Source organism: Drosophila santomea, chromosome 3L (assembly GCF_016746245.2).
Source record: "Drosophila santomea strain STO CAGO 1482 chromosome 3L, Prin_Dsan_1.1, whole genome shotgun sequence".
In the NCBI taxonomy this organism is placed as follows: domain Eukaryota; kingdom Metazoa; phylum Arthropoda; class Insecta; order Diptera; family Drosophilidae; genus Drosophila; species Drosophila santomea.
The window spans coordinates 767,107-783,744 of NC_053018.2; the positions used below are offsets into that span (position 1 = coordinate 767,107).

The window sequence follows — 16,638 nt, forward strand, 5'->3', positions numbered from 1 at the left end:
GTTCTAAACTGCCTTGGCGCAGGAGAGAAGTGAGTGCTATCTCTCTCTCAATGCAATTGCCGCTCTCGACTGGAATTCTCTCAGAGAACTCGGAGAAAGGTGCAGTGTACTCAACGCCGATTACCGCCAAACGGCTTTGTTTACTGCACTTGCTTTTCAGTTAGGAATTGCAAAATTTGCATACAATGTTCCATATGGGTAAAAGTTGTATTATAAAAATATGGATTTTACTTTCCATTTCATGATATCCCTTTTTTATCATTTCATTTTAGGAAAGGGACTTTTTTAACAACTTTTGTTATTTACAGAGCATTTAGAAAGTGCCTATACCGTATAATTATAAAATCTCTCTGGAACGCTTTTCACTCGCCTTTTGCGCTTACATATTTGCTGTTTGTTCTCGCGGGTTGTTATTGCTGATGTTGCTGTAGTTGTTGGTGCTGCTGCCGTGCCAGACATTGAACTTGGTCGCACAGTGGGGCGAAATGCGTTGAAAACACGAGCTATTTGACGCACATGTGCTGGCCATGATGATAATGATGGCCCGCAAAGTAGCTTCCTATCGGGGGAAGTTCCAAATATTTGCACAGCCGGACGCTCGACGGTTGGCCATGTTGCAACATGTTGCCGACGCCGTAACCCAAAAAGGCAGCCGGCCAAAAGTCGAGAGCAACACATGTTGCTGCTGTTGCTGTTGCTGCTGCTGCTGCTGCTGCTGCAGCTAAGACGGCGACAACAAGTGGACGTGGAAAATATGCGACAGCAATTATCTCCGGCTATACCCATACAGCACATATATCCAGCATATATGCAGCATATCCATATGCTGTCGCCTGGTCGGATTTGCGCACGACTTTCGCTTGCCATTCCAGGCCATTGTGGCTGCTGCTGCGTTGCTGCTGTGCTGTGTGTCTCATGTTGCTGTTGTCATCAGTTGCAGCTGCTGTCAATCTGTTGGCCGCTCGCTTTCAAAAGGCAAAACATCGAAAATTTCCATGTGTCATTTCAAAAATGCAAATATGGACATGATCTGGTGCCCTGGCTCTCCTTCAACCATATTGTTGCTCCTGCAAAATCTTCCACATGTCCAGCTCGTCAGGCGATCAAGCTCAAACTGACAGCCAAGTGACGTCTAAATTTTGTTCAACGAAATGATTATAAAGGCATTTATGCATGCGTAGTCACCAGCCAGAATGGAGAATGGAAAACAATGATCGTAGCCTAGCCACTGAGGAATCTGAATACCAAAGGCACTCGCAGAAACAAGAAGGGCTTTCAAATGCTGCAAATGTTCTATCAAATGCAAACAGCACCACACAAAAGTCAGGAATCAAAACCAATTTACCTATGCTTATAAAGTTATAAAGAGTATTATGAAGGGACTTTAATGTGTGAGTTATTCTTTGGGAATAAAACATTTTTTCAAGTGTGTGCTGCCATATGCACGAGAATGTTGCTGCTGCTGCAATTGATTTGTTGCTACCCAATGTCATCGACGGACTCTGTCAATTGTCAATGTTTGTATTCAAATTTCCAAACGTAGGTTTCAAGTTTATTGTGGTCTGGCTAAAGGCGATTTATGAAGGCTTTGTTTGCATCCTAAGGGAACTCATTGATACGAGAGCCGAGAGCCAAGTCTTGAGCTGACTGGTATTAGATATCGGCAAATGAATAAAAACTATCACCAGTGATTATGTACTAACTTAGATTCTAACGCCCCATAAATGGCAATTGCAATGGCAAAAGCTGTTGACGGCGTTTAACGCTGCCCATAAAATGTGGCCGTCGTCTTGGCATTGCATTTGTTGTTGCTGTGGTGCCGCTGATTGTTATAACAAATTTGCATAATTATGCCGCTTATCTCGGCCATATGTCTGGGTTCGGCTGACTTGAAAACTGGTAGACTGCTAGACTGTTAGACTGTTAGACTGGCAGACTGCTGGCTTCACGTTTGCAACACGCGCCGCAAATCGACAGCAGCAACATCGCAAAAGCGACTGCAACTGCTACTGCAACTCCCACATGCAACATTGGCTTTTGCTCATTGTTGTGGTAAACGCAGCATGTTGCTGCCGTGTTAATTGCAACTGCAACAACATAATAAATTACCAACTGCCAGAGAGCGGCAGAAAAACAGTTAGTTGACATTGACGCACTGCGAATCATAAAAACGGCCAACAAATTGATTGCCAATCAACAACATGAACACGACAGCAGCACTTGCAGCACTAGCAACACCAGCAACCTGCAACTCCACAATCGCAGGTGTCAATGAATGTTGCAAATAAGGAAAAGCGCGACAAGCGTGGCGAAAAACGGGGAAAATGGGGAAAGGAGAGCGAAAACGTGCAGAAAAAAGTTAATTGACCACTGCCAATTGCTGCTAATGTGGCCAGTTATTATGTCAAACGGTCAGCGGCTGCAGCTCTTGCTTTTGGCCAGCGGCTTTAATTGAATTCAATACCAACCGTACAATTGTCACGCAGCAAATGCTGCGGCTGCAAGCTGCAAATGCAACTGCAACTGTTGCAGACCAACTGCTGCGATACAGTTCGCCAACTGGCCACTTGCAACTGACAACCCACACGAATCCGCTATCCGCAGTCCGAAATCCGCAAGCGAATGAAAGATGTCCACGAGGCGCACATGGAAAAATTCCAATAGCAATTAAAAATATTTCCAACGCAAATGCAGTCTACGTACAGCTGTTGTACATACACTGCGCGAAATACCTGGGGGAAATATTCCTGATACTCACTTCAACCTGATAAAATCGTAATGGTCTTAAAATCGCTGAAAGTCCATGGATTTAGCCACTTTTATTGCATACTTTTGGATATGTAACCCCTCTATATAAACTATAATTTCAACAATTTATGTCTGCAATAGTCCCCTCTTTACTTCCCTGCCTGAATATACCTAATCAATCACACAGTTTTCTCGAGTGCACCTGGATACATTTCACCTTGCCCCGTCCACCATCCAGATGACGATGTCGTCTCGGATCGATCCAGTTCGAGTCCAACGTCCAGAGGCTACTTACTCCTAGCCTCGGTGGCCGGCAGCATCTGTTTGTTTGGCTGTGCGGAGTGGAGTTCGTCTTTGCCAGCTGCGTTGGCCGTTAGAAATGCTAATGAAAGTCAGGCAGCAAGTCCGTCCATCGGCATTGGCAGCTGCTTGGCTGCAGTGGCTCATACTCAAGTTGCCAGCTTCCCAGTCTGCCAGCTTCCCTACTTCTCACCAGCCTGGCTGGCCTCACAGCCTCCTAGAGTCACAAACTCACAGCTTCCCTCGTTTGCGGTGCGTTTTGCGATTTGATTGCATGGGCATAGAAAGTTGCACGGCTACCGTTTTTGGTGGACAGCCTGGAGCAGCTGCCTAGGGGATTTGCTCTGCCATTGGCAGTCTATCGATATCGCAGTCTGGGAATGCTCTGCATCCATTCAACATATGCGATACATTTCCACGGACATTTTCCTTGGCGATTTTTGTTCGCCTTGTACCGGCGAGCGCGCGGAAATTCTGCACACGTGTCGATCCGATCGTTCAAGTTTTTATGATTGCGCATATGTAGCTTCCTGCTGCGGGGCAAGGACGTTTCGGTTTGCTTCAGCCTTTGTTTCTGCCTGCCTTTCACCCTCCCTACCTCGCCGCCCAACCCCCTCGGCAAGGCCCTTCCATCGCATCCACATCCTCATCCTCCCAGCTGTCCACGTCACATGTGTGCGCTTTCCTCGCCCCGATTTCCGATTCCCGATTCCCAATCCACGATCACACATGCAGCCGGCACTCTGGCATCAGAAATGCCAGCTTGGCTACTTCCATGGCACATATGCCAGATTCTGAGGGTCGTGGAGCGGGAATACTTTACTTGGGCTAAAAAGGGTGATTATATATTATTTATTTTAACTGAAGGAACTTTGGCTACTGCATATTCTCCCTTTTTATCACTGTACCATTAGTTTATTAACTAATCTTTATAGAGAGCTTAATTTGCTTTTTGTACAAAGTAATATTCATTTCGCTTCTCGTGAGATGTTTGATGTTTCATAAATGTGAATTATTTATTTAGCGGACTTATCCCAACATTTGGCAGCTATCAGCATCTTCTGGAGGGGGAACCAATCTGCGACTTCCATCGACGGCTGGCAACCAGTTCGCCTCATCATTTTTATGGCATGCAGCCGCCGCCGTCGACAAACTGAAGAGCAGCACATGGCCACCGCCTTCTCCACGATTTAACCCCAGAATCGGAGGAAATCTCATTCGGATCGTGGACATGTGCGTGGAATGCCCCGAGCAGCTGTGTGATATCTGCTCCTCACATTTTGGCATCGGAAACTGTGCAGCTGATTAAGAAGGAGAACCCCGAGCCCGAACTGGAATTCAGAACTGAAATCTCAGAACTCGAACCCGCATGGATGGCCGAAAGATTTATGTGGGCATCTGAGATTTCCCCAGCTTTTCGCCGGACATGGTACTTTCATGGGAAAATGTTGCCATCGAAATTCAACTCAAAGTACAAAGTAAACTGTTTAGGATTTCAGTTTCTTGCAGCATTGCTAAAAACAATGAAGATTCAACGCATAACCCTTTTAGTTTATTACTTATATATGACATATTTTTGGCTAATACATTAATAACTTATTTCCCAAAAAAGAAAACACCTAAGCACATAGCAGAGCAAGGTTTCGATCCTCGGACCTCTGGGTTATGGGCCCAGCACGCTTCCACTGCGCCACTCTGCTTGCATGAAATGCTGTGCCAAGTTCACTGTGCAACAACGAGAAATTAGTGCACTTTAAATTTGCATTTGTTTAAAAGGTAAATTGGTATACCTCTATTAAACAATGCTTCCTACAACTCATGTAAAACCTCTGTTTAGTTCAGCTAGTTTGCCATACTGAATCACTATGGAGCACATCCATTTAATTAAGCATCTGATTAATTTAGGTAAATGAGTTATTTAATTTAAAGGTACAAAATACTTTATCAGGGGACTCGGGGTAGCCAGGATGAACGACTCCCTTTGAGGAGTGATTACTTTCAGTTGAGACGTCAGCTTAGCCCCTTTTCGAGTGGGCTATCGCGACGAAATCATCGGGAGGAAGCCACTTTTGGGCTCTTTTGTGGACTTAAGCGGCTCAAGAAGCCATTTGCCACCGCACGACACCGGCTCTTCGTTCCCATCCATCATCCCAGATATGACAAGTGGCCAAGTGGGCAAGTGGCCTTCCTGGCTTGGCTCGATCATCTCGTGGCTTGAAAGTAAAAACAACGGCAGCAAGGGGCTGCCTGGCGGAAAATGTAAGCAATTAGCAACTGGCGACAAATTGACGAGGCCGAAACAAAAACCAAAAACACACACCAGAATCCGTGGGTTTTGACCACCTGCTGCGATTTGTGCGAAAAAAAGGACAAGGGGAGTGGGAAATGGTGTTGTGTTGTCGACCAGAAGAGCGGATTGTGGCCATAATATTTGTGCCAAGAGGCGGCTGCTGCTGCACTACCGGCCGACTACCTGGTTCCAGTCCCAAATGAAGTTGCAGCAGCCAAATGTCTCACTTTTGGCAAGCCTCTAATGCCCGTGGCCATTATTACCGTCTAGACGGATCCGAACTCGACCACCTCTGTCGCCCGACTAATGAGGATAACTCCACCCAGATAGGATCGTTTCTGTAAGCGCAAGTTGAGCTCCTAACGCAACTATAAATGTGTTTCATTATGCTGATAAGTATTTCCTTAAGATGGTGCCAGAACAACATATCGAGTTGGCCGAAATTGTTACTTTTCTGAGATGTAAATATGCCAATAAGGCAGTCCAAAAACAACAGAAGTTTATTATTATTGAATAATATCTCTTATCATAGTTTCATTTTATTACCATTAATTCGCACTACTGCAAATAAGCCTATTTAAAATCTAGGAACTTCCGAATCTGATCATCCTCTCACCAACCACACATTACTCGAAAGTGTGATCCATATTTAATGCCATATTTACTCGTAATTCCCACTCCCCTCAGCTGCTCGCAATTAACACGGGGAAAGTGAAAAAAGCCCGGTGTGTCGGATGGGTAGAATGCAGTTCAAATAAAGGCAGCCGTCGGGTTTTTGGTATAGGAGCGCAGTTATCCTGCAGATGCGATGCATTGCACAACTGCCCTCCAACTGCCGTTTTTCCAGTCAATTAGGGTAGCAAAAAATACAGCGCACATTTGCCTAACCGAGTACGGGGATATATTTTCCGGATCCGAGGGAACGGAATATGTTGCAGCATATGTGGCGGCGTGCGGCGCAGTTGTTGTTGGCCTGCTGGCCGAGGGGCATTGTTAATCGTATCCTGCGTAATAGCATAATAATCCCTAATCGCATCTGATCAGTTCACCTGGTTGACACACTATCCCTCTCTCTCTTTTTCTCAGACGATTCCTCGTCTCTGTTGCTCGCACTATCGAAACGCCGGCTGCACGATACCCATTCGCATTCCCACTTTGGCTTCCATCGATATGTCCTTTGTGCGCCTTTTGTCGCCGAGTGTCCTTTTTACCCTAACAACGGGCTGGGGTTATTTTGACAGCAGTTCATTTGCCTTCTGCCGCCGTTTTCACTGCTGTTTCACTTTTGGCGAAACACACTCAGAAAAATAAGATAATTGTGCTTTATAGATTCAAATATATATACTTAACTAAAATATTTATTTGTGAAACAAAACTTTTGAGCTCCAAGGACTACAATATATGTAAAGTTATTTATGGAACTTTAAGAATTTAAATTCAGAATTTGTTTCAGTGCAGCTACTCAGCAGTTCGATTGGGGTTTGAGTTTGGGTTAAGTTTGCTTTTCCTCTTGAAGCCATGTTTTGAGTTTGTTTTATCCTCGAATAGTTCGGTTTCAATGTGTCGACTTCTATTTGGCTTCCATCGGGTAGCATAATTTACCGCTCTTTTGTTGCCTGCTGCATATTTTTCTCTTTGACTAGAATGCTTGACTTTTAGTTATTTTAATATTAGAACAATAACAGAAATTAGAAACATTTTGTATGTTTTAAGTGCGCGAATTAGTCCCATGATCTGCGTACCCAAACGCGAATCAATCGGCCCATTATGAGTCTGGAATCCAGCTGAGCTCGGCGATTATGGGCATGCGTAAACAAAAAAAAGCATTTCTGTTTCAGTTCCCATTCCCACGCAATTGAGTTTATTGTTTCGCCCGGAGAAAGGGAAAAGGGAAAAAGGGGCGAGTGAAGTGAGTGAGTGAGTAAACAAAAGCTCAGCGATCATCGACGCCTCAATGAAACTTTTTTTGCTACGAACTTAGTATTCAGTTACCATACGGACAACAACAAGTTAAACAAACCTGAAAAAAACCATGGACACAGGCCGGATGCGGCTAAAGCAAAAAAAGCCCAAGCCAAGAAGCCTCGACTGCAAGTGGGATCTCTGATCTTGGATCACCAATCGCCGCCAATCATCATCGCTGGCCATATGCAAAATATGTTTATATATAAACGACACTGTAAAAAGGGATTGGTTCTCAAAATGCTGCCCAAGATTTGGATTTAATGGTGTAGTGAAAAATATTTCATTTATAGTAATTATAAAGTATAGTACAGCAGTATTGTATATTTGAGTATAAAATGCTGCATTTCTTTTTATAATACTTTGCAATTGCTAGGAGAAGTGTTAAAATTTTTATCGGTGCAGCGAAACGAAATCGGTTCCGAATTCCAAGGCGAAGTCATTAATGGGATGTCACCGGAGAGTGACAGGGCAGAGCACCCCTTTAATGGCAACTAGATGTCCTCAGCTCAGCTGAGATTGGAATGGAATCAGTTCGGCTGGGACTGGGATTTCAATGGGGATCGGATCGGATCGTATTGGAGATTGGTGATTGGGGCTCAAAGAGCGGGACTGAGTGACGGGTATTGGATTTCAACATGCAATGCACGCGGCGCGGCATGCGGCTGCATATCTGCAACGCCATCTCTGGGATACTTCGGGATCCCCTCATCCCTTATCCCCGATTCCCTATACCAATATATTATACACATATGAATACCCCATCCTCAACAAAAAAAAAAAGTAAAAACAACCAGTTGCTCCACCGCAAGTGCCCGCCCGCTGATTGACATGTGATCCTCATCTTCATCGCATCCTCCACAAGTTTCTATGGCTTGCAAATAGCGGCCCTCTTGCCTTTGAATTTAAATACACTTTAAATATTATGCTTACATATTAAGATTATAATGATGCTTTGAATAAATCCAAACGTTTTCAGAAAATGAATGTGTTTGAATATCTCAAAAGGAATAATATAAAATTATAATTTTTGCAAGTGAACTAAAATGTATTAATTCTGTATTTCAAGAGGTGCTTTTCTGGTTTTTCTTTTTTTCTTCAGATTTCTGCTGCTTTTAACCTGTTGTTGGTTCTTCGGCGGCGCTGCTCATTTGTCATTCAGGCGAAACACTCGCGAGTCGTAAAGTAAGCTCCGTTTCAGTTCCAGTCTCCTGAAATCTGGCGAGGAAGACGTGAAATCATCTTGAGACGTCGTTGCCGCTGCAGTCATAAAATTATGATCGGTATTTTTTAGCCTTCCGTTCCCTTGGGAAATTTGAACTGTGTCGCTGGTTTTTGCCAGCATTTTTTAGTTATTTTGAGTCTAGTTTTTCGACATGGAACATGGATTTCTGCTGTATTTCATGCAACACCTTGTTCCCCGATTTCCAGGAACACATGTATGATCTCGGGACATTCCTGAACTGCGTTTCCACGGAAACTTGCAAATAGACCGTAGTAATTAAAGGCACGAAAGCCGAAGAGCAATAAACATAAGCTTTTTTCAGCCAGTCTGTCTCCCATTCAGCCATAGCGAACCAATTCAAAACCATTTCTAACACAGACGATAACCAGAGAGACGTGTCGTTTTTCACAAACAACGACGCGCCCGCTCATTTTCAATGAAAATTTCCACAATTTCCTCAATGGATCGTCGTCGGCCTATCATGTGTGTGTAATACGATCGTGGATTTCTTGCCCAGAAACCCTGCAACTTATGCGAAGCGAAGGAGTGGGAGAAAAGTCGAGGCGCCTCGAACTCTTATGAGTGTTCAAGATGTCTTGGACCCAAATTAAGATAAGATTCGGATAAGCCGTGCATTTCGATTTAGCCGTTTGAAAACTCGTTAATAGGAATTTGGTTAATCCACTGATAACAACTAGTTTTCCATTGAACGGAGGCGTATAACGCTCATCTTTCTTCGGAATTAATATGACAAATTGAAAGACTACCGTTTAATCGTTTTCTTTCTCAAGATTGAAGCTATCAGCTTATTCGAATAGTAATTTTTAATAAATAAGACAATGATGAGGATACAAGCTCATTATAATCCATTATGCATACTCATATTTCCCTTTACTTTGCAATGAGTTTAAATTGTTACCATTCCACAGCGGTTAAAAACTAAATTACCCATGAATATATTAAATATTCATTCTGTAATTAATCAAGCCCTTGTTGAACCACTCGCATTGTCTTTTTCGCCTTTTCGTGTTGATTGTGGAACCTCCTTATCCCACAAAACACTTTTCATTCATTTTCATGCTCATTCACAAAACATGAGAAAAATAGAAAAACAAACATTGCAGTCGTGAGAGGGAAAATTATTGAGCGAGAACTGTTCGTGTTTTCTCATTTTCAGCTGAGAAAAGCAGCCGACCAATTACAAATCCATTTCCCCTTTTCTAAAACCCGAGCATTTTGCATCTGGTGGAGAGTGTTCAGATTTATTTGGAGAGTTTTGGAGAGGAATTTGTTAAGCCGGGTCTACAAAGGTGAGTATTTGTGGATCGTGGTGGATTCAGGGGAAATGGTAGTACTTTGAAAAGTGTCTACAAAGTGTGGAATTTGGGTTGTATCTTGTGGATTGGATGTTGTGGTGAGGTAGAGTTTCCTTTTAATATCTCGAGTAGAACTCAATTTGGTGGATGTTGGGGCAGACAGACTGTAGAACTTGTTGGAAATTTGGTCGAGAACTGAAAGTAACCGAATGGTTTCATTCATAGTGTTATATTATGTTATATTATGTAGATAGTCATTATATCATTATATAGTCATAAATATCCGAGGTAGTACGAACCAAATTGGCTCTTTCCTCAATCATCGTACTCTTCCTTATCTACATACATGTTGAAAATGATAAGCTATTCTCCTCTTTTAAAGTAATTTTTTCATGTTGATGCCCGAAAAATCGAACCCCTTTCTCATTAATTTATAGGCTGCACATCGATCCATCCTTGGTGAATTTTTGCATTTACACAGCTTCCCCTCTCAAGATCTTCGCTTTAAATTCTCACTATATTCTCATTGTGGATTTGAAATGAAACTGAAGACCAAACACGAATGACTTCCCCTTAATTCCAGGTTCCTGTCCACTTAACCAGACCTCTCCACAACAGCCCTCTTGGGAACTCTCCCAAATTCCGGTTTCAAGCTGTGGTCCAACTTCCACATGGTGCGCTTCCAAGAGGTAGTTTCCCCAGTCTCCATGCTCGTACTCTCCAACCACCTATCTCTCTCCAGCCGAGCGAACCCGAGAGCGAAGACTCCGCCTCCGACCGCATATGCCCGTTCGGGGGTATAAAAGCGGGCGCTCTGAGCGAGCGACACTCATTCGTGTGCCGACCGCTCGCAGCAAAAGATATAGAAATCGAGAACGCAAACGCAGAAAACACGCTGGATTAAAGTGTTTCGTTTCGAACATCGACAGAGTGAAAATAACTAAGTGAAGTGAGCGCACAAAGCCAACTTGCCAACTCGCAGAGAAACCAAAATCAAATCAAATCGAATTGAATTGAAAAGCAAGTCAAGAGCAATCTTTAACTGAACCTCGCAAAGTAATCCGGTACGACCGTGTAACAACCGCCAAGATTCTACTCAAGGAGCGTAAAGCAATCATCTCCAGAATGAAGTCCCTGACGGCCGTTTGCCAGACAGGTGCCTCCGGAATGCCGGCCTTGAACGCCAGCGGGCGCATCCAGCGCCACCCCACGCACCGCGGCGATGGGGAGAACGCCGAGATGAAGATGTATCTGTCCAAGCTGAAGGACCTAGTTCCCTTCATGCCCAAGAACAGGAAGCTCACCAAGCTGGAGATCATCCAGCACGTCATCGACTACATCTGCGACCTGCAGACCGAGCTGGAAACGCACCCCGAGATGGGCAACTTCGATGCGGCAGCCGCTCTGACGGCGGTGAACGGACTCCACGAGGACGAGGACAGCGACATGGAGGATGCGGATGCCGAGGCGGAAACGGAATTCGATTCAGATGTCCTCGCCCAGCGCCTGAACGCCGAACAGCCGGCAAAAGTCTCTAGTCCCGCCGCCCGTCTCCCGCTCACCGATCGCCAAACGCCCAACACTCTTGTGGCGCACGCCCATCCGCAACAGCAGCAGCAGCAGCCACAGCAACTGCAACTGCAACTGCAGCAGCAGCAACTGCAATCACAGCAGCAACTGTCCAACAGTTTAGCAACGGTGAGTTAACAAACGAATTGCTAAGGTAGTGAAATAGCCGAATAGGAAGTGGGCAGATGAGCACAGCTGAGGTTGAAATAATAAGATAAAATATATGGTTAGGGTAGGAATTAAATAAAATAGCATGGTTAAACCTTTAGCTGCTTAAATAGTTATAGGAACGGTGTTCCAAGAAGTATCTGACTTGAAAAGTTTTAACTCCAGACAGTACAGCGATAAATTCCAGAAGTGAAGATAAAGGAAACCATATCCCACCGATTTGAGTGCCATTATTTTGACCGCAGCTGTTTGACATTTGCATTGCAAATATAGGAGACAATTGAGTGTTTGGCTTTACTTGTTTTTGTTGTGCGAGTGACCTCATTCATAAGGCGATTGTCGAATGTTTGCGTGAGAGGGGTTTCATTTATTTTCTTTCTTTTTTTTCGTAAGGACGACGAGTCTCGGCGAGTCTTGGGAAATTTCTTTACTGGGCTTTCTCGACAACAATACATATCACATCACGGCCTTCTTCGCCCGAAAATTTCATTTCGGTTTTATATGTAGTCATTTCACAGACCGCCGTCTCTGTGCGATTGTATGGGTTGCGGTTGTTGTCGCCATCGTTTCTTTCTTTTGTGTGTTGCCTATACGTAGCTGTTAATTTTTTCTCGCGGCCTTTTTCTGTTGTTGTGATGTTTTAAATGAACACCTGCAGATACTTAAATTTATTTCACACACACATCAGCACACACACATGCACACGCACTTGCGAGCTTGAAAACGGAATTTGAAATTGGGGAATCATCAGTCTTCGTATTTTATTTCATTTGGGTTTATTTTTTGGCTTACTTCATTAGCGCTCAGCTCCGCTTCTTCTTCTTCTGCGTTTTCGGATTTTTGGTTATTAATGATGCTGGCGAAAAAATTCGTTTGAGACCTACGTAGAAACAGGTTCAAAAAAGCTTTTTTCAATGGATTTTTTAAACATATGTTTGACTGGGTGGCCCGGCAAGTGTTAGTAATTTTCGATCGCTGATTGTTGATTAATTGTGAAGGTGGAAACCCTTCTCCGAAATTCAGATATTTGCCTCTTCGTTTCTTCCAATGAGCCTCTTTTTAAATTTTTGATTAATGTTACAGTGGGTTTTGAACTCAGTTTGCTTTGCGTAGGTCTGTTTTTTCTCATTTTTGGTGCGTAATTCGTGTGTGTTTGTTGCAAAACATCTGCAACCCACAAACATATATATTTTTTGTGTTTGTATGATGTGTCACCGCCGCAACAACAACAGCACTACAATCCGAGAATTCTTTCGAAAACACGCACACACACACACATACACAGAAGAACACATGGGGGCACTCAGAAAACTGTAAAAAGAAATGCACGTGTTCAAAATGTTCTCTCTGTGGGTTGTTTTCAGTTGTTTTTGCTGTTGCTTTTTCGATTTTTTTTCGCGCAGCTGTGCGCCAGTCGCCAGTCGGTCGCTTTCTACATTGTGTTCCCCCCACGGATCCTGCCCCCCTCCACAACCGCCCCCTCGCAGTAAGAGAGCAGAAGACGGAGGAGCAGAGAGAGCGCAAGACACTGGGGGAAAAACTGCGTGATTTCTATGTTTGCTTATTTTGAACTGCTTATTTTGTACTTCTGCTATTCGTTCAGCTGATGGTGTTCTAAAATATGCTGTATCTTCAAGTGCACCAAGAACAGGCAAATCATTTTTCCCAGTGCCAAAGAACGCAAATAAGTGCAAAACACAAAAACAAAAGCTCAGTGACAGCTCGTTTGATTTTCTTGGCGCCTCTTTATTGCCTCATCCCCCTCCACTCATCGACATCAGCTTCTCATCGAGTGTCCCAAGCGCAAAAAACAATCAGTGGAACAGGCAACTAATTGATAACATAGAATGGCGAAATCATACATAGCTTATAAACAAATTACTGCATTTCAATCGCACATTAATAAAATACTAATTTGAATATTCCCGCTTCTCTCTTTTTAGCCACTGAATGCGGAGAAAGACAGCAGACAGTCGTAAGCGTGGAAACGCCCAGCGGGGAAAACCCACGGAACCTATAAACTTATTAACTAAATGCATAATGAAAGTAAATACAGTCAAAACTCCACTCGCAACCTTCGTGTGAAGATCTCCGCATAAGATATCGTGTGAAACTCTCAAGAAAACCACAGCCCAGGCGCATCTCTACAACGCTCCTTTTCCCGGGGAAAGGAAAACCCGGGGAAACGAGACCTCGCTTTTGGCTCGACAGAGTTTAGTTTAAACATTTATTAACAAGAACACAACACAAAACCTAGCATTAGAGCAGCGTAAGCAAGTAAACATTATGATTATCAATTAAACATTACAACTAGGATGGCGCTTAAGAATGAACGGAAGAAAACTTGGCAAAGCTTTAAACAATTTAATTTTTCCTTTAACGCTTGAAATTACACTGAAGCATATATTTTTGTTTTCCTAATTTTAGTTTTGTTTTGGTTTAAACAACGCAAGAAAAAATGTTACTAATGCAAAGCAAACAACAGAGATCAGCAATAAAAAGAATTTAATAAAAATGCACAGGCATCAAACTGGAATTACGTTGAGTCATCGTTTTCTGCATTGCGATTATGATATGATTTCAATCCAAATGACTTTCCTATTAATTTTAATCAATGAAGAGTTTTCCTATTATTGATTAGCCACAGCCAATAAATAACAAGAACAACCAACTCAGCAGCACACACATTCAAATTCATTAATTTATATCGAGAGAGTACGTTTAGTGTTTAAGTTTTGAGAATGTTCATTTCCAGGCACTAATTTTCACTCACACCACTCACACAGAAAACACACACACCTCATTTTGTAGTTTTTCCGAGTCCCTTGGATCGTTTTCCTCTTTTTTTAATCGAAATAACGTATAATGCATAATAATTATTACCAGATATACACTAAAACCTATAAATATATATTAATATATGTTCTGTGATCTGTAGCATACTTTGTACAAAGTGTTTTTTTAGCATAATTAATGCGATTTTAATTATGATCCGCAATCGAAATTACACATTTTTGTTCTCATTTCGATGGTAAAAACACTCTATCATGATGTAAAACAACAAAAAAACAAAAGAAAACATTTGATGATGTTGCGAAAAAATATATATCTAAAACATAAAGAAAAACAAACACTAGCTCTTAATAAATTGCAAAAATTAAAAAACATTAAAAACCGAATACGTCAATGGATTTTCTTTGGGCGAGGGGGGATTAGGAAACTACCAGATCTTGCCACAAAAGTCGGTAACTACCTGCAGACAACAAGTAGCCGAGGGAGGAAAACTCAGCTGGATGGCGATTTTCACATGTAAACAAGTGCAACGAATTACCAGAACAATGAGGTGGATGATATTATTCTCAGAGTTCCGAGTTCCATGGGCGAGCGAGTTTTCTCACGCAGCCCGCCGCCTTTGTCATTAGGGGTTTGGTTTTCCCATTCTCCATTTCCCAGGTAAAACGGCCGCAGGGCCCGTGGAAAACTCGACCTGCACACGTGTGCGAATTGCGGACGGAAAATTTCCGTTGAGAAAATTTCCTTCTTTTCTTCACTTTTTGGCCTGCCTGCCCGTTTTTCCTTCTATTCGCTTACCGCCGACCGACCACTTGGGTGTGGATTTACTATAGTTTTGGATTTTCTGCGCTACCCGCAGCTGTCTGCCCTCCCACTTGCACTCCCACCTCCCAATGCCCACCACCCACTCTCTCCCTCTCTTTCCAGCTATCTAGCGGCCTATTAGCGTTAATGATTGCAACTACAATGCACTGACCAATTGGCAATTGCGACTACAGTCTCGGGTTGGTTTCGAGATCGGGGCTTGGAGCTCGGAGCTCGTAGCTCGGAACTTGGAGCACTCGGTGCCAGCCGCCCCATTCAAATGTCAATTCGGATCGGACCCCAGTGGACTGCTGGGGAAACACTTTGAGCAGCTACGAAAAGCTTTTCTTTGGAGCCCATAAATCTGGGATGCTCTATAAAGAGCCCTGAAACTAAATGTTTGGGTTGAGACACTTTCCTTAAAAGAACCTCTTCACATCTTAGCAACTTATTTACTTTACTTATTTAGTTTATGCAGTAGATATCGATTTCCTAGTACTAAACTTAACACAACACCTTTTTTAAAATATATTTTTAAAGCTGCTGCATATTTCAAATATCTTGTTGACAGGTCTCCGGCAAAGTACAATTTATTACAATGCCTCCCATTAATTGAGCAATTATTTAATCGTAAAAAGGTCCCCATTCCATCACCAGAAAACCGCATTACTATCTTCTTGTTAGGGTATGCCCAGCCGTTTAAAGTGGAGTCGCAGGCATTTGGAAACTAATAGGAAAAAAACAAAACACGCTGGGGTTCACATGCATTGTCTATGGGGGACATTCATTGTTCACTGGAAGAAAGTTCAGGAAAGATTGAGAATATAAAAATTTCAGAAATAAGTTGAACTTATAACTTTATATTCCACCAATTAAATATACAAAGGTTTAGGATTTTAAGTACATCCATAAGCATAGCTTTAAATTGGGAAAGATATGTTTGAATACGCAGTTTCTCCCTGTGCATCGGTGCGTTTATTCGACGTCGCCCGTTCTGGGGGCCAATGATCTCCGATTCCGAACCAAACTCTGGTATGCACTAATTGTTTGCAGAGCTTTGGGCTCTGAGCCATTGGCCAGGTACAATTAGTGCGCTCACCTTAGTCGCTGTTGCTCGAATCGCAAGTTGCAAGTCGCAAGTTGGGGGGCTCGGGTTTTCTCTCATGTAATGATTTTTTTTGGGTGCGACTGCGCTGAGACGAGAAATCAGTGAAACTTGAATTACCATAAAAACTCGTGTAGCAGTCAACAGCTGCGGCAACTGCGCGATTGCGAATGCCGTCGCCTCGGCTCAGCCTTCCAATGGCCGTGCCGGAAAATTTTGACATAATAATTGTCAAGCTGACATTTCCAACCACGCAGCTGACAGCTGAGCCCGAACCAGCCGGGCTCCCGAGTGTTAAACGAAGCTATATACTCGAACTCCCGGCTTAACCCCTTGCGATCCCAGGGGGATTACGGGC

The 16,638-nt window shown here is 43.2% G+C and overlaps 1 protein-coding gene and 1 non-coding gene across 2 annotated transcripts; one reads left to right on the forward strand and one right to left on the reverse strand.

Annotated features, from left to right (window-relative positions):
• Positions 1 to 4,676: 4,676 nt before the first annotated feature.
• Trnam-cau lies at positions 4,677 to 4,748 on the reverse strand. Its single transcript has one exon. It is a non-coding gene; the product is annotated as a tRNA-Met (tRNA).
• A 5,674-nt stretch (positions 4,749 to 10,422) lies between these two features.
• On the forward strand, positions 10,423 to 14,353 carry LOC120449821 (protein extra-macrochaetae). Its single transcript, XM_039632469.2, has 2 exons — positions 10,423 to 11,539; positions 13,522 to 14,353. Exons 1-2 carry the CDS (start codon positions 10,967 to 10,969, stop codon positions 13,555 to 13,557), a joined length of 609 nt encoding a protein of 202 aa, XP_039488403.1. The 5' UTR covers positions 10,423 to 10,966; the 3' UTR covers positions 13,558 to 14,353.
• The last annotated feature ends 2,285 nt before the right edge of the window (positions 14,354 to 16,638 follow it).